At 44.2% G+C, this 24,914-nt stretch overlaps 1 protein-coding gene across 2 annotated transcripts in view; it reads left to right on the forward strand.

The window, feature by feature from the left end:
- Positions 1–24,914, forward strand: part of TIAM2 (T cell lymphoma invasion and metastasis 2) — a 111,960-nt gene that overhangs the window by 48,977 nt on the left and 38,069 nt on the right. For both annotated transcript variants that reach the window (XM_029223840.1, XM_029223841.1), the window contains one exon: positions 19,320–19,423. In XM_029223840.1, the coding sequence (XP_029079673.1) occupies positions 19,320–19,423 (104 nt within the window). The remainder of the gene's footprint in view (positions 1–19,319; positions 19,424–24,914) is intronic.

Here is a 24,914-nt window from a genome sequence, read left to right on the forward strand (position 1 = left end):
ATCCCACATGCCGTGGAGCGGCTAGGCCCGTGAGCCATGGCCGCTGAGCCTGCGCGTCCGGAGCCTGTGCTCCGCAACGGGAGAGGCCACAACAGTGAGAGGCCCGCGTACCGCAGACAAACCAAAAGCAAGCAAACAAAAAAAAACAAAAACAACCCTGAAATATAGTTGATTTATGATGTCGTGTTAAGTTCTGCCGTACAACGAAATGATTCAGTTATACATATATATATACATTCTTTTTCATGTTCTTTTCCATTATGGTTTATTACAGGATATTGAATTCAGTTACCTGTGCTCTACAGCAGGACCTTGTTGCTTATCCGTTCTATATAGAATAGTTTGCATCTGCTAACCCCAAACTCCCAGTCTGTCCCTCCCCCACCCCCCTGCCCCCTTTGTTTATTTTCTTTTTTGAAGTAGTTGTGTAGCTTGTGAAGGAAGTTAAACACCTGTGAGTGAACATCTCAGAAGGAAGCCTGTCTGTCAGAAGGAAGCCTGTCTGTTTTTAAGGTCGGGGCCGTGTTGGGGGGATGGAGGGAAGAAGACAAGGGAGAGGAGAGAGCAAAGAGGGAAGCTCTCAGCTGAGCCTAACATCACGATGGCACGAGAAGCCCATGTTCCTGGAAGTGGGGAAGGTGGATGGTGTGGTGACAGGCAGGCAGGCTTTGAGTCCCACCTGGGCTTGAATCCGGACCTGCCCTTCACAGTTTGTGTGACCTTGGGGGCAGCGCTCAGCCAGGGAGGAGTGGGCATCGCTGGATGACACCCCAGCTGCGCTGTCCCCTGCCAAGACAGTTCTGGGGTGCACCCCACAGTTCTTCAGAGGCCCCTGTGGAGTTGATTCCTCTTGCACGTGGAACCTCATTTCACACCTTTTATGGGCTTTCTGCCCTCTGGTCTCACTGGCCTCACTCCCTCGCTTGGGCTTCTTGGGATCACCTTTTAGAAACTTCTGTACCCACGACCTTGGCTCAGACTCTGCACCTGGGGGAGCCCGAATGAGGACACAGAGGCTTGATTCCTCACCTGGAAGATGAGGCTTCCGTCCCTGCCCCACGGGCCGCCGTGAGCTTGAGCTAGTCGGTGTCCGCTCGGGTCCAGCCCCGGCTCCTGTGGGGCAGGAAACCTGAACACGGGAGTCTCCTCTCCCCCCTCCCCGTCGTGTGAGCTCACTGTCTCATTAAAGTTTACCTTGACTTGCTTTGGTGATGAATTAGGAAACAGTAGTCCCACTTTCATGCTAAAAAAAGGTTTTAAAATTACACAGATAAAAGAATTTAAGTGATTTTTGGAAGACAATTTTTCATACAACTTTGAATGATCCTTAGGAGTGGTCATTTCAGAGTCTGCCTTTCCCTAAATTTCATGTGCTCTCAGCGTTACCAGAGGCAGCCTGGTACTTGAAAAGAAGGAAGCTTTCCCTGTTTTATTTTCCCGAGAAGCTAATCCTTTGCCTGTTAATAAAAACCACACAGCTGGCTCTCTGGAAGGGAAGACCTGGTATTTTTGTTTGCTTGTTTGTTTTGAATAGAAACTGTAAGAACATCAGAAGGTGGAGGAAGAAGAAGCCCTCAGCAGCTGTTTTGGGTATATCTTAACTGTCTGGGCTGAATATTCACTGAGCCCTATTGGGTGTTTAAAATATGCAAGACCGGAGGGTAAGCGACGTGAGTTTAGGACGTTTGGTCTACTTTTGGTTTTAGTCAGGTATCCAGAAATTCATGTTTGTTAGTCTTAGTGTCTTGATCAGGTTTGAGCTGGGGAAAACGAAACCAAAACCCCTCTTATTATATATGTGAGTGAAAGAGATGGTGGGAATGGTGACAAGTCGCATGGAACTCCGGCAGGGATTGAGTTGCTGTTCAGGTTCCATGCTTTTCTAGAAAAGAAGCATCCTAGTGGTGTTTGAGACTCATGGATGTGTATAGTGTTTAAGGAAATGGTTGTCAGACTTCACAGTGCTTAAGACTCACCCGATGAGCTTGTGAAAATGCAAATTCCTGGGTCCTGCAATCAGAAAGCCCCCTTCAGGTGGTCTGGGGTAGTGCCAGCTCTGTCGTGGACCAGGGCTCGCTCACATTGTCAAGGCCAGCAGTCTGAAGGAGGCGGCCTGATCCTCAGCAGTAGGACCTACCCTTCCCTGAACGCTTCTGTGCCCAGCTCTTGAGAATTAAACAAGATAATGTGTGTAAAGTTCTCAGCAAGTGACAGCGATTATGCCCGTGTGTTGTTAATCTCTCAATCAGGGATCCCATGCCCCCAGCCCCACCACTGTCCATCTGGAGGCAGCACGCAGTATTCTCAAATGAGCAGTTCCCCTCATTGGTTCTCAGCCCACCCTCAGGAGACAGTCCCATTCAGCGGATTGATACACTGAGAGGCAAAGAACTTGCAACAGTCAGCGGCTTTGCTGTGATATTCCCCTGACGCTGTGAGGAGTGGAATGGGCAGGGATGCACGGAGAAGTGATGGGTGTTCAGAACTAAGTTCCTTTGTATCCTTAGAAATGAATGACCATTTGATTCCAGCCTGTAAGGCTTTGAATTTCTGTTCTAGTTCTCTATAGGAGAGAGAGAGAAGAAATGTCTAGAGGCTGTATTTGACTTGAGTGGAAATATCGTCTGTAAAGACTTTTTATACAGAGAATTAGTTTTACCGCTGGAATTCCCCAGAGAAGCCAATGTTATTTTTGAGCCAACAAGGCCACTATTGAAGGCATCAGACGTGCCAGCCCTGTTGATATTGGGTTCCTGTTAATGCTGTTTTTGATTTACATGGAAAATCCCTTTTCCAGTGTATACCATCTTTTGAAAAATTCCAATAGCTGTTAAGAGAGTCTCATCGGGCGTAGACTTCCTGAACAAAGCCTTCATGTAAACATTGAACTTGATGTGGCATTAATGTATTCTCCATCTATAAACAGCTGTTCATATGGCCTTGTTAGGATTGGGGTATACTTAACAGGAGACAAAAATAGAAAAGACCTATGTTCCTGCTTCCATTTAGATAATGTCAGCCCAGCAAATGCTTCTTACTGGATGATGAAGGTAATTGCAGCCTGAGGTTCTTTTTTTAATTCCCCACCCGACCTTGAATCACTCTTCTTAAATTGCTGTGTGAGTAGTGTAGAGTCTTAGTCTCCCAGAAGTCACTTAGATGCAGATTTGCTCTTTGGAATGAATTGCTCCTGGGAACGTATGTGTCTGCTATACAGCTTTCACCAGGGGAAGAGTTATAGAGCCAGCTCTGATGTGGCGAACCCACTTATCTCCTGTTTATGAGAGTGAGGGCATTTCGGCTTCCATAGCCTGGGTTAGGATAGCTAAGAGCAATGAGCTCAGAAAATGCCCTGTTTGTGTGTGAAACTGCTGTTACTGAGTCTCTCTGGCTGACACCCCGGATCCCCAGATGCCAAAACATATTCAAGTTCTTAAAGATGGTTGGCGCATGTAAAAATTTTTTTAAAAATCTGGGCGGGAAATACTGATTTTACCAGGACACAGAGAACTTTGGTCTCAGAGTTCGTAGTTTCTTATGATGGTTCCTAAGGTAGTTTTCAGTTTCATTAGCAGAAGTGAGCAATGTGGTTTTCTGTTAGCAGTAACTATGATCCTTGGGTGCTAATTCCCTTGTAAAACTCAGTGTTGCTATTGGGGAGTTTGTTTTCCTCTTTCCCATATTCATTCATTTATTCACTTGTTTATTTAACAAATAAACAACTTTTTGCTAAATGTTGCAGGTATATAAAAATGAGTTAGATGTTATTTTTTACCTTCAAGGAGCTTATAGTTGAGTAGGAAAAGTAAAAGACACTTGTAAATAATAATTCACGTTTGAAAAAAAAGCTTTTCAATGAAGAGAATTAGAGGTCCACCTCAGAGGTAGAATTCCCACTGATTTTTCTGTTTGTTTCCGCTGGGAGCAAAGGGGTCCCCAAAGAGAGGTGTGAGAATTGGAGAAAGGTTGGCATTTGATCTGAGCGTGTTAGATGGGCAGGTTGTAGATTGGAAGGTGTGTGGTGGAAGCGAGAGAGCATTTCATAGAGAGCATGTAACCTGCGACACAGGCCCAAAGCAGAGGTCACCTGGCTCTGTGTGAGTGGGAAATAACATTGGAAAGTCTGTTGGGGCCAGATTGTATTAAAACCCTGAATTCCTGGGGTTTTTAACAAATATATCATGGCAGGTAGCTGAAGAAACTAGCGAGTATTGCCTTACTTTCCCCTGCCTTAAAAAAAAAAAAACAACAGAGAATTTGTCTGGTCATTTAAGGAGCACTAAAGTGTGGCTCGAAATCCTTGCAGGGTAGATACTCCACCTTCTGCATATTGGCTTTATTATTCCACTGCTAGAGCTTCATTCCTTTGGCTCTTACAGTATTGTTATTTTTAATGATCAAAAGTCCCTTGTAAAATAAAGACTCAAATAACTGTTTTTTGGGGAAAGAATGAATATATGAATTACTATCCGTGCCCTATAAAAACAAAGTGCTCCTCAGCATTGTGATGCTGTGTCCACTAGCGGCGTGGTCCTTGCAGGTCCCCTTTAGGGACGTGGCTGGCCTCAGGCCAGGCCGGCTGGTGGTGAGCAGATGCCTGTAGCACCGAGGATGAGGCAGTGTTGGAACTGAGGGAGAAGCTGGTGAATAAAATTTGCTGGCATTTTGAGTAAAACCAGTCCTGTATTCTCTGTCCTAACGTAACATGCAAATTCATCTTTCAGGTTAAAATCTACAGAATTCTCTGAAGAACACAGCGTGCAATTTCTGTTGGATGTATCACTTTTGATAGCCATTTGAAAGTTGGGATGCTTGGATCAAATATAGTCTCCTGTTCATGCAAAGTGAGCCAGATCTCTATGAGGTAGTAGCTCTGTAAAACTGTTACCTATTGTTGGAAAGAGGAAATGTTACATAGCCTGTTACATAAAAGGAAAAAAAAGGTCTGACTCTTCCTGTGGATGTTACAAGTACTGATTGCCAAATGATGCTTGTTTGTTGGAAAGAGGAAATGTTACATAGCCTGTTACATAGAAGGAAAAAAAAAAGGTCTGACTCTTCCTGTGGATGTTACAAGTACTGATTGCCAAATGATGCTTGTCTGCATTTCCATTTTTTGTTCCCCTTCTTTTGTAAATGAATTATGTTCCTGACTTTATTCCTCCCTATGAAGGAACTGAGACTCAGGAAGGACCAAGTATAGACATCTCCCTTTTAGCTCTCACTTCTAGAGACAGCTATATGTGGCTGTATCTTTAATTTTTTTGGATTGGTAATACATGGGCATGATATGAAATTCCAGCAGTATAAAAGGGTAAACTGTGATAGATAAGTCCCCCTAAGCTATGTAGTCAAGTGGTTAAGAGCACGGACACTAGCCAGACACCCTGGGTGCGAGTCTTGGCTTCAGGCTCGCCCACTTACTAGCTGGACGGCCTTGGTTGGGCAAGTCACTTACACCCTCTGTGCTGAGGTTTTGCAACTGTAAAGTAGTTTAGGATTTTGGATCATGGGCTCAATGAACTAATACCTGGAAAGAACTAGACTGTGCCTGGCACATAGGAAAGGCCGTGTAAGTGCTGGTTAAACAAATAAAAGAGATACACTTCTCCCCCCGGCCCTTGGCCACCCAGTTTCTCTCCCAGAGGGAATCTTTGTGCTTAGTTTTTTCTTTTTTTTTTTTGCGGTACGCGGCCCTCTCACTGTTGTGGCCTCTCCCGTTGTGGAGCACAGGCTCCGGAAGCGCAGGCTCAGCGGCCATGGCTCACGGGCCCAGCCGTTCCGCGACATGTGGGATCTTCCTGGACCGGGGCGCGAACCCGTCTCCCCTGCATCGGCAGGCGGACTCTCAACCACTGCGCCACCAGAGAAGCCCTGTGCTTAGTTTCTTTCTCATCCTGGCCTGGAGACTCTTAAATGTTGGGGGAAATGATGGGGTGATTTTCTCCTTGGCTTTAACTGCATTACCTTCATACATGGCTTGTGGTAGGCAGAATAATGGCTCCCCCAGGAATGTCTACATCCTAATCCCTGGAGCCTGTGAATATGGCAGAAGGAACTTACATGGCAAAAGGGACTTCAAAGATGTGATTAAATTAAGAACCTTGAGATGGGGAGATTATCTTGGATTACCTGGATGGGCCTAATCACAGGGTCTTTATAAGAGAGAGGCTGGAGAGTCAGAATCAGAGAAGATGTGATGACATAAGCAGAGATTGATGCAAGCCTGTGAGCCAAGGAGTGCAGGCAGCTTCTGGAAGCTGGAAAAGGCCTGGAAACATTATCTCCTGGAGCCTCCACATGAAATACAGCCCTGCTGACCAAGTTTAGTCTTCTGACTCCCGGAACCAGTAAGATAATAAATTTGTGTTTATGCGTCAAGCACTGTGTTTGATGGCAAAGATACAAAAATAAAGAACCACAGTCCCCACTTTCGGGGTGGGCAGACTTTAAGGGGCAGACGTGTGAATAGACAGTAATCAGTCCACCATGATAATGGCTCTGATTTCTGCAGTTGATAAACTTGCTGGTCTCCAGATCCTTTACTGTAAAAAGTTATCAGGGACCCCAAAGAGCTTAGCTATGTGGGACTCTAAAGAGCTTAGTTGTATTACTATCTATCCGTATTTAGTATATTAGAAATGTAAACTGAGAAATTTTAAAAAATCTATTAAAGTTTATTTTAACGTAACAACAATGAATACACTTCATGTTAACACAATAAGCATATTTCTAAAAATGAACTAGTTCTCCAAACCCAAATCATGTATATATCAGTGAGAAGAGTGGTATTGTTTTACTTCTGTGCAAATTTCTTTAATGTGTGTCTTAATAGAAGACAGCTGGATTTTTACGTCAGCTTCCGCATTCGGTCTGTTGCACTGTGTTGTTTTGGTGGAAGTGATTTGAAGAAAACTCAACCTCGCATAGATTTGTAGTCGGAAAAGGGAGGAGTATTTTAATAATCCTTTCAGATAGTTGCAGGTATTCTTATTTAATATTACACCAAAGCTCAACAAGAGGTAGTTCCTTCAATGTTAGTTGCAATGTGGAATCTGAAACCTTAGTGGTGGACTTTCCTTACTTTGTCACATTAAAGTCCATTGGCCTGTCTTGCACTTTGAATGGATCTTTTACTCATGTATTATTTTATAACATGCAGTGGTTATTTCCAAAATACTAGATCACTTGGTTATGCAGACCTTTCAAATATGGACGTTTTATTATATAGCATTAAAAATCACATTCATTAATATCACCTCCAATCTCACTGGAAAAGTCTCAAAGTATTGGGAAGCTGTCAAACTCATGGTGGTGAACACAAGTTTTCCAAAATTCCAGTTTTTGCTGCAAAGTTTGAATTATATCTACAAATATTGTCATTTTTTTCCCCTTGGAAATGACAGGTTCGTTTTGCTCATTAAAATATTTTCTGTTGTTGTTTTCTTGAGTAAAAATTGTGTTTTGTGAAAAAAAGCAGCTGGTTCAGCTTGCACCACCATATAAGTGCTTTTTCTTGAAATAACCATTGCAGAAGAGCTGTTTGGCTACTTCCTAGATGTGTTCCCAAGGTCTGACGTTGACTCTGGGGAGCACGCGGGATCATCCCGTGTATCTGAGCAGAGAAGTGACATGATCTGACTAGTGTTTCAAAAGAATCAGTGACTGTTGAGAATGAATGGACTGTAGGAGGCCAGGGTGGGACGGAGGCTTTTGCAGTGACCAGGAGAGAGGCGATGGTGGCTTTGTTCTCAGTGGTCACGGGGGAGGTGGAGCCAGCAGAACTTGCTCAGAGATGGCTGTGTGGTGTGAGGGAAGGAATGGAGGCCAAGGGGGACTCCCGGGTTTTGCCTGAGCAATGGAAAGGATGAAGTTGTCAGCAATGAAGATGGGGAAGCTGTCCGTGGAGCGGTTTTGGCAGACGACCAGGAGTTCATTTTGGAACACCTTGTGTTAAGCCTCTATATCGATAGTGAATATCCCACCTGTTTCCAAATGGTTTTAATGGCTTATACTGAAAGCCATCCATAAAATCCCACAACTCATCAAAGGTAACCACATAAAGGGAAAAGGAGGAGATTTGAATGACAGCTTGCCGACTTTAAAGATTTCCACTCATAGCGTAAGGCAAACACGTTTGTTTATAGGAGAAAACAATCAAGTTTGAAATTCAAGAGCTGCAAATTAATTCCCTTCATTGCAAACAATTCAGTTATGATTTTTGCAGCTTATAAATTTATTTCTGATCCTACAGGACTCAGCTCTGATTCTCTTTTTATAAATTGTCCAATCCCATGCAAATCCCTTTATCTTTTATCCTTTCTTTTTTTTTCGCTTTTTGGCCATTAACCACCTTAACATGTTATGGGACAATGTGACAAAGTTCAAATTATCCAAGTTTGTTACTTGTTAGTAGCTCTGGGAAAATTTATTTGCTAAGAGACATAGGCAGTTGTCAGCAAAATTATTTTGTCTTCTGTGAGGAGCCCTGACCAGCTGCCCCAGGACGGGGGCAGATGCTGTGCCACGTGGAACAGTTTCTAGAATGTCCCTTCTTCCCCAGAGTTTCCCAACGGGCTTCTGAGGGAATCCGGAATTTCCAGTGAAGCACTTTGAAGCTTCTAAACAGAACATGCTATTGTCAACTTTTCTGCCTTTACCTTTCCAACACTAATTATTTACTCCTAAATTGCTATTTGTGACTCTAATTCTGACTTTCATGTTTCAGTTGATGAAGGACCACATCACCTTTCTGTGAGGTTTAGGCATCTTTGTTTAGTAGTATCCGCAAAATTATTTGAATGTTTATTGAATTTTGTCATCATTATTTGATAAAAATGAGGGGAAAAGGGACCTGAAAAATGTTGATAAGAAGCCTTGGTTTCATAGCTTAATACCTATGACCCCAAAATGCCAGTCGTCAGGTGTGTTTTGGGCTGGTGAGCCTGTAGCCCCCTTGGGGATGTTCTTTGATCTTCAGCAGGTCATGTGCTTTCCCTGGGGAAGGAGGAGATTAAGATATGTGTCAGGTGTGTTTAAAAGCCGGGGTATAAATAGGAATATTATAATTTGTTTAGATCCCTGGGAATAGAAGTCTTCACAGAACCTATAAACTCAGTTTTCCTACTTTTAGGATTGTATTCTGTAAAAAGTAGGGGGGCTGCCCGCATGTCACCTTGGAGGGATCGTGGGCCCTTCCTCTTCTGAGCTCTGAAAGCATTTTGTCTGTATACCTGATGTGGAAGTTAAGATTTATCGCCTTGCAGTGTCACTCCGTGTGCTTGTCGTAATTTACGTACTGTTTTCAAGTAAAATCTGAAAATCTGAAAATCCCTTGAAAAAACGGGGCCTTTGAGGAACACAAAGGTGTTTTGGACGCAGCAGCGAGCACACTTCTTGGTGAATAGCAGGTGTTTCACTCAGCTGTCTGTTAAGTGAAAGGCAGGTGATAGGCGTGTCCAGCAGGGAAAGGCAGCGTCCCAAGTGTGGGTCCTGGGGGATAAAAAGCAACCTTGGAGTGTGCCTTGAAGCTTCCCAGATTTCTTTTTATAAATGTGGTCGCAAGGGAATTGTGCTGAGACTTCCTCAGAGCTGAAGGCTCTGCTCACTTGCCCACGTGCCTGAGGGACTCTGGGATGGCCCGTGACATACACCCCGCTCCAAAGAGCCTGACTGCTCTGCGCCTTTAATGCGTTGGTTGGTGCCCATGGGTTTGTTTTGACAGGTAAACCAAAACCGCGGCTAAAAAAGAAGAGTAACATCTGTATCCCCGGTAAAAGCCAATGCTGATAGATGTGTTTTGAGTTTAATTTGGGGGTACTAATGTTTATAAAAGACAGTGGGCCTGGGACCTGGCTTCTAGCTCCAGGCCTCATGCTTGACCTTGGGCAGGTTATTCTAACTCCTCCTTTTCTAAATCCTCTTAAAATGAAGGATCGGATCAAAGAGTTTAACATTTTTTCTTTTTCGAAAATTCAGTTATTCAATATGATTAAAGCACCAAGTTAAACAACTATAGGAATGTGCATTTATTTTACACAAGTTTATGAAGTGAAAAAAGCAAAGTAATGGATCAAGCATTCCATTTGGTTTTGCAACATATCTCATTACCTCTTTAAATAGAATCAGGTCTTGACTGCTGGAGAGAAGGTGTTTGTTAAGCCTTCGTCATAATAACAGGCTGTCTCAAATATAAAGATCACCAGGAACCTTAAAAGCATTAGTCATCCGTTACATCACCCTATGGAGCAGAGATGTGTTATTATCATTTTACTTTCACAGCTGGGTAAATCAAGGCACAGAGACACATTAAGTTGCTAGTAACTTGGACAAGGTCATGGTCAATCGTAGATAGGGAGAGAACTGTATTTTCTTGTTTTTCCCTCCATGTAGGGGAACTGGATTTTAACCACGTTTTTTTCCTTTTAAATATTCCTCTATTAACATACATAGAGTAAAACCCAATAATAATGTGTCCTGCAGTACAGCAAATTTAGATGTAACTGCATTGGTAAGGGCCCTTGTCTTCTTATCTGGGTTCTTATCTGGGGACTGGGGGTGGCGATTAGGAGCTAACTGCCTTGTGGTCATTTGGGGCTTGCTAAGTGCAGGGAGAGGTCGATTGTTTAGTAATAGTTTTGCTATCTTTATTCCTGCACCTTTATTTATTTAGATAATTCACACTGATTTTCATTAACCTTGTAGTAACGCAGGTGTATATTTCGTGTGATTTGGTTCTTTGGAACCCACTTATGGTGGAGTTCTATTGTAACTCTAATTTCTCTCCTGTAAAATCTGCACTGGTATCTTTACCTTCTTTGTAAAAAGTTAAGTTTAATTCACACACCGTAAGAGTCACCTCTAAAACTGTACAAATCAGTGGTTTTTAGTATATTCACAAAGTTGTACAACCATCACCACTAATTCCAGAACATTTTCATCACTGCAAAAAAAAAAAAAAAGAAAAGGAAAGAAGCCCTGGTGCCCTCAGCCGTCCGTCACTCCTTCTCCACTCCCCCCCTCAGCCCCCGACAGCCATGCGTCTGCTTTCGGTTTCTGTGGATTTGCCTGTTCTGCTCTTTCATAGAAGTGGAATCGTACAATATGTAGCCTGTATGTCTGCCTTCTTTTGTTTAGCGTGTTTTCTAGCTTTATCCATGTTGCTGCGTGACTCAGTACTTCATTCATTCATCCTTTTTATGGCTGAATACTGTTCTTTTTTTTACTTTAATCCCACAGAACAGTAGCACTTCCTGAAAGGAGGTGGTCCTCAGGTTTCCTTTTTTCTTACAGCACATCCCCCAATAGAAACTTGCAAGTAATGAGTTTTTAGGGTTCTTCTCAGGGTCTCTATTTTTATTTTAATGTTTTAATTTTATTATTATTATTTTTTCCTTTTTTGCCGCACCGCGCAGCATGTGGGATCTTAGTTCCCCAACCAGGGATCGAAGCCAGCCGTGCCGCCTGCTATGGAAGCGCGGAGTCTTAACCGCTCGACCACCAGGGAAGTCCCTCAGGGTCTTTAAATAGAATTCCAACTAGGTAGTTTGCAAGGGTTTTGAACTTAAATTCTTCTTTATCAAAGTTCTTTAAGTGTCAGAACTACAGTGGTGTCCGTTACATGCCCCTGAGTATAACTGTGACAGCTGCGTGGTCCTCCCAGCTCTGCAGGGACCAGTTTCTGGTGGAAACGAAACTGTGGCTGAAGATCCTGTTGCCTTTGACTTTGTACTTTCCATCAGGGACCCGGATGAGGTACCATGGGAGGACCCCTGCACAGCCATAGCCTCCTGGAGCCCGAGAGCATGGGTGCACCTACATTCCCCCCATCTCTTCCAGGAAGGCCTTTCCCTCCCCCATGTTACGGTGAGCGTGGAGGTGGCCTGCAGCACGTTCCCACCATGAAAACACCCGCCACGTTCCTGTGCCTCTAAGTGTTCTTTCAGATGCTGAGGATATTTATCGCAAGATAATTGAATCAAATCATGGCAGCCCTGCTATTAAGAAACATTTACCACCAGTATTTACTTCTCTTTTATCGCCAGAGACCTTGCATTGTCAGGAACAGTGCCAATTGGAATGTGACCTCAGGTCAAGAGCACTTGGCAGATTTATGAAATTACATTTTTTTCTGGCATGACATTTATGTTATGATAGAATTTATTTCTTTGCAGGCATACTGCTGCCTTGAATTTCCTTGACAAAAGAATAATAACAATAAAGAATTGTAGAGTCCCAGATACCTTCTGAAAAGTAGATCAATTTCTGTCTACATCAGAAGAACATAAAGTAATGGTGATCTGTTTGTTAATGGTGCAGGTTAGACTTGACTAGCCTTTGAATGTGGTCAACAAGTACGGTTATCTTTTTCTCTCGTTGAGTAGTCCTTCTGTTATTTCGTTTAAATGGTTTGATTTTCATTCTCTTTCCCTGACCAATGATGATTGATATTTGCTTGGATGACAGAGCACAGCAAACGTCACTAATGAAAGATGTCACACACCATTGCATCTTTAAGTAAAAGCATGAGTAAAATTTAGGGAAATCTGAGTTAATTAAGAATAACCAATGCTATACAAAGTTTGCAAATTGATATTTAAAAGTGGAGAGATTTTTGAGCTTTTCTGTGCAAATGAACTCAATGCTCAGTGTGCTCTTGACACCAAGATAAACTATGTCAAAAACATTAATACAGAATTGTATATAGTGTGTGAAGCTTGGAGAACTGAAAAACAATTGTAATTTTGTATTTACAAAATGCTATATCCTTCTACTGGCAGCCTTGATTTACCGAAATCTTTACCTTTTCTTAAAATTACACTCACACTTTTTTAAGTAACACAGATATATCAGATGAAGGAATTGAATTGGATACTTTCTAAGATTCTTTTCCGATGTAAACTTCATTGATTCTTTACAAGCTGTTCATTTATGGAATTACATAGTAGAGATTCTGAGAAATTGAATAGAGAAATTGAATAAATCAAGTAGATTAAGAACATAATTCACACAAACTGTGTATGTGATGAGATCGGGCACATTCTGGGTGGTATGGCTGTAGATCAAACTGTGAATATAAGTACAGCTGGCCCTCTGTGTGTGCAGGTTCTGCATCCTCGGAGTTAATCACCAGTGGATGGAAAATACTATTCTGTGCTGTAAAGGACTTGAGCATCCTCAGATTTGGTTTCCCTGCGGGTCCTAGAACCAGTCCCCCTCGGATACTGAGGGATGACTGCGGATGTAAAACTGTTAAGTGTCAAGGATGTACAACTTTGATGCCACAGGGCGTTATGTGGTTGAAAACTTAAATCATTTATTATTTACTTGTAACTTCTTTGATATTATTTTTTACATTTTTTTTCAGTCTGTCGTTTTCACCTCAGAGGGGGTCTAAGGGCTGATGATTTATCAAATAAAACATTTTTGACCCCAAGATGAGAGTCCCAGTTAAATGTGCTACATTATTTATTGAAATGCTGTCTTTTAAATTGCTCTGGTGAGTGTATTTCCTTTTCTCAGGAAGCGAGGGCGCTAATATTCCCTTTGCACCTGCTCTGGGCTGTGTGCTTTTTGGTGCATTCGGTGTCCTCTGATGTCACTGACCCTCCCAGAGGGAAAGTTGAAGTCCTCGCCGTGGAGAGGGGCAGAGACAGTTCTCAGCAGCCGAGTCACTGCCCACCAGTGACGTTTTGGAGGTTTATGGGTCTGTTTTTGGTTTTCATAATGAATTGGGGGAAGGCGACACTTAGTGTTTGGGGCCGTGGTGCTGGCTGTCCTGCGTGTTTAAGTCAGTCCCTCACACTGCAGACCTGTTCTCCTGGACATTCATGTAAGTGAAAACCGTGGTGTAATTACTTGAGCCAAGAACCAGCTCCATTTTACAAGTGAACACAAATTACTTTTTCCCCCCAGCTGTAGGGTACTTTGAATTTTATAGGAGTGCATCAACCCAATAAATCAACGGGAGTTTGACCTTTGTTTTGTTCAGAACTTTGTCAAATGTCTTTACCCGTTTGGAAAATCATGTCGCCCCGTAGGTGTGACGGCAGCACCCCGTAGGCATTTAAATCTCCACCAGGACACCCCGGCCTGGGTCTGTGATGAAGCTGAGATATTCCCCGTGATTCTCTGTGGGACAGGCTTTGCACAGCTTCGTCTCGGTAAGGCCAACTGGCCCGAGGCGGGGGAACGCAGTCAGACTCACAGGTTGCATCAGACCGAAACTTTCTGGACCACCCAGTTCCAGGAACTGACCTGGGGACTTTCCACCCGGCCCAGCCTTCCCGCCTTTCGAGGGGCGGGACTAATGGCCCCAAGACTGATGCGACGGGCACCAGACATTGCCACTGTACCCGAAAAGACCGCCAACTAAGGAATACCCTGCGCCCTCCCGGATTCACCACACCCCTTTCCCTTCTTCCCCTATAAAATCTTGCCCAACCCTCGCCCGGGTGCAACTTCTCTGGCCCCTTTCTCTCGGACCAGTGAACCTCGCCTGGGAGCGTCCCCAAATAAGGCTTGTTTAAGCTCTCCTCCGTTCCTTGGTGCCGTTCCTTACAGTCACGGTTTCTAGAGTGTTTGTACCCTAGCATTTACATACTGAAATACATATTTTTTAAAAATTGTTACTTTCCATTTATTTTTCTCCTTGTGTTACTATTAAGGCATGTATTATTTTTTTGTGAAATTATGTGTGGAGGTAGATTACATTAAGAAAGAATTTTATTTCAGGATAGTAAAAGTATATATTATCAAAAGGGGGGCTTTGGAGCTTATAGTATTGAGAATCAGTGTACAATATGCTTTGAAGCACAAAAAAGTGTAGTTTCAAAATAATTCCTGTTCTCGTTGCCTGTCCTTTCAGTCTCCTTCAGATGAGTCCTCAACCCACAAACTGAAGCAGAGCTTTTCCTGACGCTGTGACTACCATCATTTATTTCTCAAAAAAGTCTTATTGTATTAAATAGGGGGAAACAAACGCTCTCCTCTCATGTTAGTTTCTTGTTTTTGACCTCGGGATTGATATCTTCTGGAGATTTTAACTCAGTTCCTCTTACAGTTGCTGTTTCTGAGAACGCAGAGGCATGCTCAGACTTCTCGCCTTTCTGGGAACCAACTGTCTGGCTGCCGCCCGGGAAGAGCACCTTGCCCGCCCTCCTGCAGCTAGAGGCTGCCTGGTGTCTCTGGGTGCTGCTGGCAGCCACCTGGGTGGGTGTCGGGGCCTGGGAAGGACCTGTTGCCTCTGCCCTTGCTGCCTGGTTGAGTAAGGAGGAAGCAACCAGCAAGACGGGGTGATGGGATGGCATCAGCCAGATGAGCCCAACATCCTAGCTGCCTGCTGAGCAGAGAGGTTCCTGAAGAGTAAGCAGCAGGTGGGAGATTGGCAGGGACGCCACCAAACCCTCTTCCCGACCCCCAGTGACACCTGTTTCCTGAAAGTCCCCTTCGCACACATCAGACTTAGCACCCAGATAGCCTGCTGCTTCTTACAGGCCTGGGGGAGATAAATGGCAAAGCCCACACTCCTGCATATTAACTGTGCTAAACTGGATTTGGAAGTGATGTAAATGCAAACTTTGAATTCACGTTGTGAGCTGTATGGGCGAAGCGACCTTAACTTTAGCATTTATCCTAACGTTTCCATTTTTAAGTTGATACCCAGGATGTTACTTGAACACGTTTTGACCTTTAATTATGAAGGGTTTGGGGTTGCCAGTTACTTGGCCGACTGTGATACCTGTGGGGTCTGTACTGATGCTCAGAACAGGAAGACACCGAGTGACTAGGGCGTGTCTCACCTGAAGCCCCGTGCTTCCCTTGTTGTCTGTGGGGAACTATAGGGTGTGCAGGAGAGCGGGGGGCAGTCACCTTCCGGGATAGCCTGCCCAGTGTGTCGTCACTCTCCAAAAGTGTTTGTTTTAAAGGAGAAAGATGTCTGAGGCTGGTCTCATGTACGGCATCTGACACAGGACCTGGTACCCTGTGGGTGTGCAGTGCTCAGCCCCCATCCGACCAGGGGATAAATAAATGGACCGAGTGGTCCACATGGAGGAACAGAGCCTGTGAGTGGAAAGCCGCGGCTCTGCTTACTCACAGCTGAGTAGCAGTTCCTGTCAGCAGAGTTAGATGCTACATGTTTCAGATTGCTAGTCCTCCCCCCAAATTGTTCATTTCCACGAGGACTGAGCCGAGAAAGACAAAAGAGTGTATTTACCAGTTATAAATAGATGACTTGGATTTGTAATTTTGTTATTTTTCATTATTTACGATCACATTGGCTAAAGACTCTTCCGGAGCGCGTCTGACCATCTGTCCTGCAGCAGCTGAGCCCAGGGTGGGCGGTGTTATGGCCCTGGTAACACATGCCCCGTGTTCCCTGGTAGGGATCCAGTGCCCCAACATGTGTCCAGTAAACAGGGCCGCACGGAGGCTCTCCCAAGGTGGGAAGGCAGTTTTGGGCTGGGAGGGGAAGGATGTATTTTACTCACTCTAGCAGCTGGCGCTCAGGATGTGGGCAGAGTGTAAGTGGGGCTATGCCTAGGCATTTGGCACCCAGGACAGGATGTCAGCGCGGTGCCTGTTTAAAAGAGCTTTGTAAATAAGGATTCGAATTTTACCGGCCTCCACTTTTCTTCTATTCTTCCAGAACCTACTTTGTTCTCATTTCTCCTCTAGAAAGAACGTGAAGGGCACACTGCTTTTTACAGACAGGGATGCAGGTCCAGTTGAAACCTGAGGCTCCTGGACCCAGGTCCTCAGCTGTGGATGCTGTCAAGCTAGGCCTCCTCGTGCTTTGCCGTCTCCAGGACAGCGGGGGCACCCTGCTGGTGGGGTTGGAAGGGGAATCAGTCGCCCCCGAGGCTCTGTCGATGCCCAGCTGCCTGTCAACCTCTTGAAATTTGGGTGGCGGAACAGCTCGAGACGTCCTATCTGCAGACCTGCCTTCTCAGGGGTCCCCGGGGCCAGCCTCGGTGGGAGCTGGGTCCTGTGATCCTTCCTGTCCAAGCCCTGCCTCAGAGAGGACCCCCGCCACACCAAGGGCCTCCCTGAAGTTAAGGGGCTGCAGAGGTGGCTGCAGAGCCTCACCGATTCATAGTAAAGCCTTTGGTCCTGGGGTGAGCAGGATTTTGAGAGGAAGGGCATGGCATGTTCTGCTAGCAGGAAAACACTTTGCCTTTGTAAGAGGTGAAAGGTGGTTCTGGGAATTTTCAGCGTTTAAGGAAGTTCCAAAGTTGTGTGAATATATTGAAGCGATGACTCAGAATTCGCTTCCGCTTTTGACATCAGCCATGTTATTTTCTCCAGCATATCCATCTGGCGCCTCCGGGCTCCAAGACTCCTTGTGGCCGTGCCGTCTCTGAGACTTCGGGGGACTTGAGGTCGCTTTCATCTTTGTATCCCCAGAACGTAGTACATACCTGACACAGAGCAGGCGCTGTAGAAATCATCATCACGTCTAAATGCGTGGACTGTGTGTTGTATTTCCTGTACTTAATACAGCTCTTTGGAAATATTGGAGCTTTTTATTTGTAAGGTAAAGGCAGCAGTAATGCAGATCTGCCTCTGTTGCCTAGGTAATGTATTTTTACGTTGCGCGGCGTCGGTGGCATCGCTCTTTCTTGATTTCTTTGTGCTTCTCTGGCTGTTGCTTCTCTCTGAAGAGACAGGTACCTCCTGTCCTGCACACTGTGCCTTGGCAGCTCCAGGGCTCCCTCCCTGGGCCTCTTGTTGTCCCATTCTGCACACGCTCCCTGGAGGCACCATCCATCCCTGTGGCTTCACTGCCAAGTGTATGATGATGGCTCCAAAGCCACATCCCTGTGCAGACCTTTCTTGCACTACTGGACTCCTGGGTGTGTTGCACTGGGTGGCCCAAAGCTGAGCTTGTGACTTCCACTCCCAGCCCGTACTCTCCCCATCTACCCAGTCACCTAAGACATAAAAGCCTTCCCACCTCCCTTGTCTGTATCTCCTTATGTGAAACAGGCGGCGTGGTCCTTTTCTGGGCAGGGTTAGGGTGTTAGAAGAAGTAAAAGGAAGAAGAAATTGGAGCTCCAGAATTCTGTAGACCATTGTGACATTTTCTTGAGGTCTCCTCTTGTGAAGTGATTGGTGATATCAGCCTGGATCATGGACCAGCATTTCTGTCCATGAGTTCCATCAACCTCCTAGGGCTCCCATAGCTTCTAAAGGTCTCCTGGAGACCACTCTCCTTGCCTCCATCATGCTGGATGGTTTGCCAATGTCTGTCCATGCCTTTTCTGCCTAGATCAACTCAGACAGGTATGAGATTGGTGACTTCTTTTTGTGGCTGACTGAGATCAGAAACCATCTAGTCTACCAAATACAAAAATTAGAATGAAAATCTGTGTAATTTTTTTTTTTTTTTTTTTTTTTTTTTGCGGTAAGCGGGCCCCTCACTGCTCTGGCCTCTTCCGTTGCGGAGCACAGGCTCCGGACGCGCAGGCCCAGCGGCCATGGCTCACGGACCCAGCCGCTCTGCGGCATGTGGCATCCTCCCGGACCGGGGCACAAACCCACGTCCCCTGCATCGGCAGGCGGACCCTCAACCACTGCACCACCAGGGAAGCCCTGTGTAATATTTTGATAGAGGCTGGTCTTTCCATCTTTCTTGAATTTGTTAATTTGAGAACCACTGGAAAGAACCGTTGAGGATGGCATATGTGTATAAGTGTAGGTTAGAAAGGCACATGCTCTACTCACCTTTTATATTGTTTCTTAACCCTTACTCTGGAAGTTAACAAAGGTTTGCTGTTCTTCTTGGGACTTTCAATTTAGGATGTGGTCGATGCCAGAAAAAGAAGAATTATGCTCGCAAATGAGCAATTTGTGGACTGTAATAAGAATCTGTGGTGTTGCATCATTGGTTTACCCAGATATCCCTGGTGATTTTGCCCTCACTTAGCCAAAAATAAAGGAAGGAAAGTACCAACACTGTATAATAGTGTACTTAGTGAAGTTTGCACAGCAGTGACAAGAGTGGCCAGGCATTTAAGTCAGTGGTTTGATTGGTCATTGGCCTCCTTTGACCAAAGCAGGCAAATGCTAAACAGGCAAAACAGATGCAAAACAGGCAGATGCAGTGCTTCTTCACTTAGCCAGAGCCCGGATCTGTTTTAGAAGACCAGCTATGCATATGGTAGCGTCAGTGTCACTATGGACAATGGTGTCCTGCCTTCTAGGGTGTTAGTTAACTTTTTTCTTTCCTCTCTTTCTCTGAGCCTCTAAGTAAGTCATTCACTACTATTCTTTGCAGATGGCCAAACTTGCCTGTGTTTTTGTCACTTTTCATGCAGATTTCAGCAATGTCCCTGACATCACAACTGGCCTGAAAAGGAGTCAGACTGATGGCACGCTGGACCAGGTTTCCCACAGGGAGAAGAAGGAGCAGACCTTCAGGGTAAGATGCTGCCCCAGATCCCAAACAAGGGCCTGGCAGGCAAGTGTTGATTCCCACCTGCACCTGAGGTGGGGAGAAAAAGATGGAGTTCTCCTATCCCTAGGTACAACAGTCAATACAAACATTTTTTTTTTTTCTTTAAAGAAAATAGTTTCCTTCTTTATTTGAAGTGAAGTACTAGTAGGAATCCTTGACCCTGGCCCAACCTCCTGCCTGACCTGTGGCATGCCACCAAAGAGTACTGCAAACGTGGCCATTTGTATACTAGGATGGTTTGACAAGGAAAATCTAAGCTCAGGTGTTCTGAGGGTCACATAAAATTACTATTGTATTCATTTACTACATTTATTTTTGGCTGAAGAGAAACTATTTTTGGAATGTTGTCATTTTGTTATAAAATATATAAAACATAAACTTTGCCATTTTCACCACTTTTAAGTGTGCGCTTCGTGGCATTAACATTCACGGTATTGTGCAAACCATCACCACTATCCATTTCCAGAATGTTTTCATCCTGCCAAATAGAAACTCAGTACCCGTTAGACAATAGCAGCCCATGCATCCCACCGCCTAGTCCCCTGGAAGCCTCTGTTACACTTTCTGTCTCATTTGCCTGTTCTGGTTATGTCATGTGAGGTTTTTTTTTTTTTTTTTAACATCTTTATTGGGGTATAATTGCTTTACAATGGTGTGTTAGTTTCTTGTCATGTGAGTTTGATCGTATAATATTTGTCCTTTTGTTTCTGCATAATGTTTTCAAGGTTCATCCATGTGGTAGCATGTATCAAAACTTTACTCCTTTTATGGCTGAATGATATTCCGTTGTGTGTATATATATATATATATATGTATACACACACACACACACACACACTACATTTTGTTTATCCATTCATCTATTGATGGACACGTGGGTTGTTTCCACCGTTTGGCTGTTGTGAGTAACGCTGCAGTGACATTGGCATACAAATATCTGTTTAAAACCTTGTTTTCACTTCTTCTGGGTGTGCCACTCAGAGTGGAATTGCTGGGTCATGTGGTAATTCTATGTTTAGCTTTTTTGAGGAACAGCCCAACTGGCTTGCACAGCCAGCGCTGTGCCGTTTTACGTTCCCACCAGCAGTGCACGAGGGTTCCAGTTTTTTTGTTTTTTTTTTTGCGGTACTCAGGCCTCTCACTGTTGTGGCCTCTCCCGTTGCGGAGCACACGCTCCGGACGCGCAGGCTCAGCGGCCATGGCTCACGGGCCCAGCCGCTCCGCGGCATGTGGGATCTTCCCGGACCGGGGCACGAACCCGTGTCCCCTGCATCGGCAGGCGGACCCTCAACCACTGCGCCACCAGGGAAGCCCCCTTTCCTACATTTTTAACTGTTCTTAGTTAGCTCTTCTTTCAGAAATTGTCTGTCTGACATGATCTTTGTAAGTACACAGTCCAGTTTTAACTGATTTTGATATTATAACTCTGTTTTATATTTCTTCCTTTTGTCTTAAATACAAAACAAGAGTGGAGGAAATGTAAACTATGATGGGTATTTAAAAAAATTTATAGCAGGACCACACCCCAGTTGGGTTTAAACTAATACTCGTAGGAGCCGGTCCTTAGGTGACTGGCCATTGGCCCAGCCCCAGGTGACTGGTGGTGGTGCTCAGTGTGGGATGGGTGGATGGGGTGGGATAGAGCCTGCCAGCTGCAGAGCAGGGTCAAGCGGCCACTGGCACCTGGCCTCACCTCTCTGCTCTGTTTCCCTTTCTTACCCCCTGAATTCCTCCCCCCATTCCCTAGCCACCTCCTCCAAAATCTCCCTTTCCTTTCTTCTCAGTTCCTCATACAAACCAAATACTCAGCTCCTTTCACTGGCCTGGTTATGCCCCCAGGAAGCAGTTTCTTTTACTAAACTGCAGTCATCAGCATTTTTAGTCTTTCTGCTCTGTTCTCTCTCTGGTGGGTTATTTACTTGTGGGAACCCAATATTGTAGCTCAAATTCATCATTTTTTTGGAAGCAGTGGATCCTAGAGCATCCAATAGATGTGTTTGGATTGCTTTGTCTTGACTTTTTTTAAAAAGGAGAATGCTAAGGCAACACTCAAGAAGCTAGGCTCTCTATTTAAGGTCAGTGTGGCTGTGCGACACTGGCGCAGGTGGCAGCTTTGGGGAGATCATTAACGCCATTAGGGATAATGGTTTCCTCTCTGTTACAATGTTTGAGTTCCCCATTAAAATTCTTAAGGAGGAAATTAAATTCTTTTCCAGGTTTTATGTGAAGATTCAATCAAATAAATCTGCAGAAAGTTACCATGTTGAGGCTCTTTCCATTTCTATTACTTAATGCCTATCATAACTAAACAAAGGTTTTTAAGATGAACATTGGAGCATCAGTTAGAAATTTAGAAGAGGAGTGAAAACTGCAGTTCAGCTTGAAATTGGAGCTCTCTGAGCCCTAATTTTCATTGCTAAGATGATTAAAGGAAAAAGCAAAAGATATCAAGGAACACAGAAGAAAAAAATATTAAAGAATATTAGCATGTTGAGCATTTGCTGTCAGGTTCCTCTCAAGTCTAGAGTAGTTATCAGCTTACCTTTTTCAAATTTGAAGATATCTATCTATAATAATGGATTTCAGTATATTTTAAAAAAATCCTAGCAAATGCCTAGCAGCTACTCGGTTTACATATTCTTTGTTCCTTGGGGAAAAAAGAATCTGTGATCATCAAAAGTGATTGCTGTGATGGATAGTAGTGAAAAGGAAGTTTTGAAGTGAAGAGTTAAAAAGTAAAATTTCTCTTCTCTCATTATGTTTAGCCTCCTAGAAACAGCAGGTTATATCTAAAAGCAATGCTTTCCTATTTTCCAAACGGTGATTTGGGAGTTTTAGGGTGCCTGTCCAGCGGGTGCTGGTCCTGGGTCTTTCGGGATGGCCCTGGTGCTGTCCCATGGTGCCCACAGGAGGTGGTCACTCCCCAGAGGGGAGACCTGTCTCTGGTTCCTGGGCTTCTCATGCTGGCCCGTCAACCTTCTCAGGGGTCATTAACTTCTTTACACATAAGACCCTGGTTGAACCTGGGCTGTTTGGGGTATTTTTACTAACAATATTCTACACTTGAGAATCAGGAATAATGTCCCTTGAAAATCAAATGCAGCCTGGCTTGAAGACGCACAGCTGTAAGTAGGGCTTTTGACAGCCCCGCAATTTCTGCAAATGGTTCATAATTGATTGCCGCCATTCTCCTCAAGGGTGCCTATTACTGTCACAGCTCTTTGTGTGCCCCTGTCAACCTCTCCGGTTTGGGGAATTTTTTTTTCAATATTGTTAGCAATCAGCTCGCACTACTGCAATAGTTTGGAGTCTGAAAGGAATAAACAGTTCCTTTGGAGGTGAGGGGGTTGAAGGAGTTTCTGGTTTGTTCTGGGAACTTGAGGTGTGTAAAGCAGTCCCCACAGAAGTGCCGCTTGCTTTGTTTGCCACCCTCTGAGCTGGCTCTGAAGATGTGGCACTTCGTGGTCCTGCCGTCTCCCTGTGTGCCCTAACCTGGCACCTTCCCAGAGCAGGCGGGTTCAGGGCATGGGGTGGAAATCCAGAGCAAGGGGGTGAGCCTTCCCCAACCCCCAGGCTGCCTTGAAGGAAGAGCTTGGTGGCGCTAGGAAGCCCTTGTGAATGTGACTTGAAAGAACAGTTTGGGATTTTTTTCACTGCCTGGCCTGAGAGTGAGAGAGAACGCGTGTCTTACTCGTTTCCCAGCAGCCGACTTAGATGGAATCATCTCTCCCAGAGGGTGCAGGTTTCTTTGAACTTTTCCTTTCTATGTACAGCATGTAAGTAAACAAGGGCTTTGATTCTCAGGGATGTGCCTTCTGATCCAAATGTAGGCATGCTTGCGTGGTTTTCTTTTCTCTGTCTTGAAAGTTGATTTCACTCTAAAATGTCTAAAGACTGTTATGCAGACAAGATAAGCCTTTCTTTCCGGAAGGGATCCGGGCAGTAATCTTCAAGCACTCTTTACAGCTCAGGATTAAGAGAATTTCTTTTGGATACTAGTTGTTCGGTGGCACTGTCAACTTTTCCTTCCTCATTGCAAGGATGCATAGGTCTCTAAATGGATCTCTGAAATAGTTTGTCCTTTTGAAATAGAAAGGTATCAGAAAGTCCTAGGGAAATTTCAAAGATTTACTCTGTAAAATATGTTTGAAAAGAGAGAAGGAGAATTTGAAGACAGTAAACAATTTTATGCTTTGTCAAATTTTCTTGGAGTGTTGTACATACTTGTATTGGGCGTATTGCTGTAAAAGAAAATCCACAAGAGTGAAACCCGTTTTCTGTAAGGTAAGCAGTGTTTTACTTCTCTTATTCCTGTTTAAATATTTTTTTTCAGCTTTTTAGAAAAATTTTATGTAATCACCTAGGGTAGCTTTGGCAGTGATTATTCTCGCAGTTTGTAGGCGTTGTGTTGATAGAACAGAGAGCACTGAGGATCTGGAGACATATAGCCTTGACAACTGTGTGTTGTGCTGTTTGCAATTTAATCATGTTTAGAATATATTTTCTCCTGCTTATTTTTTCAAGGTAGAAAAAAGGGACATGCACTGATGGTTAGGTTTTGGTACCCGGCATGAACATAACTTGCGTTTAATATTTAATGCCTGCTCACCCACTTAGCTTAACCTTTTGAGTTTTTTGCATGAATTGCTTTTAAGAGCTTGCATCTCTAAGAAGCTACAGGAAAAGAAAAAGATTCGTGGATCGTGTGATTTATTTTTCAGCATTTTTAACTATATATCTTTCTTGCCTTTCTTTGAGTATCCTGCATTGTTTCAGGATCTCTTGGTTGTAAGATGCTTTTGTTAAAAAGTCCAGTGAAAATAGAATTTATTTGTAAATAGTAGTCTTTCTACATGGTTGCTGTTGAATAGATTAATATAATCATGATCCTTTTTCAAAAACTAAACATACCTATTTCTAAATGTATGCTATCTGACATAATTCCTATAGGAGTGAACAGAGAGGCTGCATCCTTACAGCAAACCCATTTGTCCCTGAAAAATGATCTGGGGCTTGATGTTCCCCAGTAGTGAGACAATAATCTTTCACAGTGATTCAATTCCGGGTAGCCTTTTCTTGTAGGTAGTGTGGTATAATAGAAAGAACTCTTGATCTCAGTAGTTGGAAACCTGAATCTGTATCCTGGGCCACCAGGCTTTACCACTGCGTGCCCTGGGGCAAGGTACCCGGTCTTTCTAAGCCTCTGTGTCCTCATCTGTAAGTAAAAATAACAATAGCTCCAAGCCTGTGTAGTGGAGAGGATCGTGGATGACTAGAAGCCCAGACATGAGAGATTGATTATTAGGTGAGCAGCAACCCCGCTTCCCGACGTGGCTCAGACATTTGCATGTTTTGAATGCTTTCCCACTCTGCTCACCTAATGCACGACTTAGCCACAAGGCTGCCTACCCAGTCTTCTTGAAGTTAGTGTCTGTGGTCAAATCCTGCTGAGCTG

The sequence above is a fragment of the Monodon monoceros genome, unplaced genomic scaffold (assembly GCF_005190385.1).
Source record: "Monodon monoceros isolate NGI ecotype Baffin Bay Population unplaced genomic scaffold, NGI_Narwhal_1 Super_Scaffold_15, whole genome shotgun sequence".
NCBI classification, from domain to species: domain Eukaryota; kingdom Metazoa; phylum Chordata; class Mammalia; order Artiodactyla; family Monodontidae; genus Monodon; species Monodon monoceros.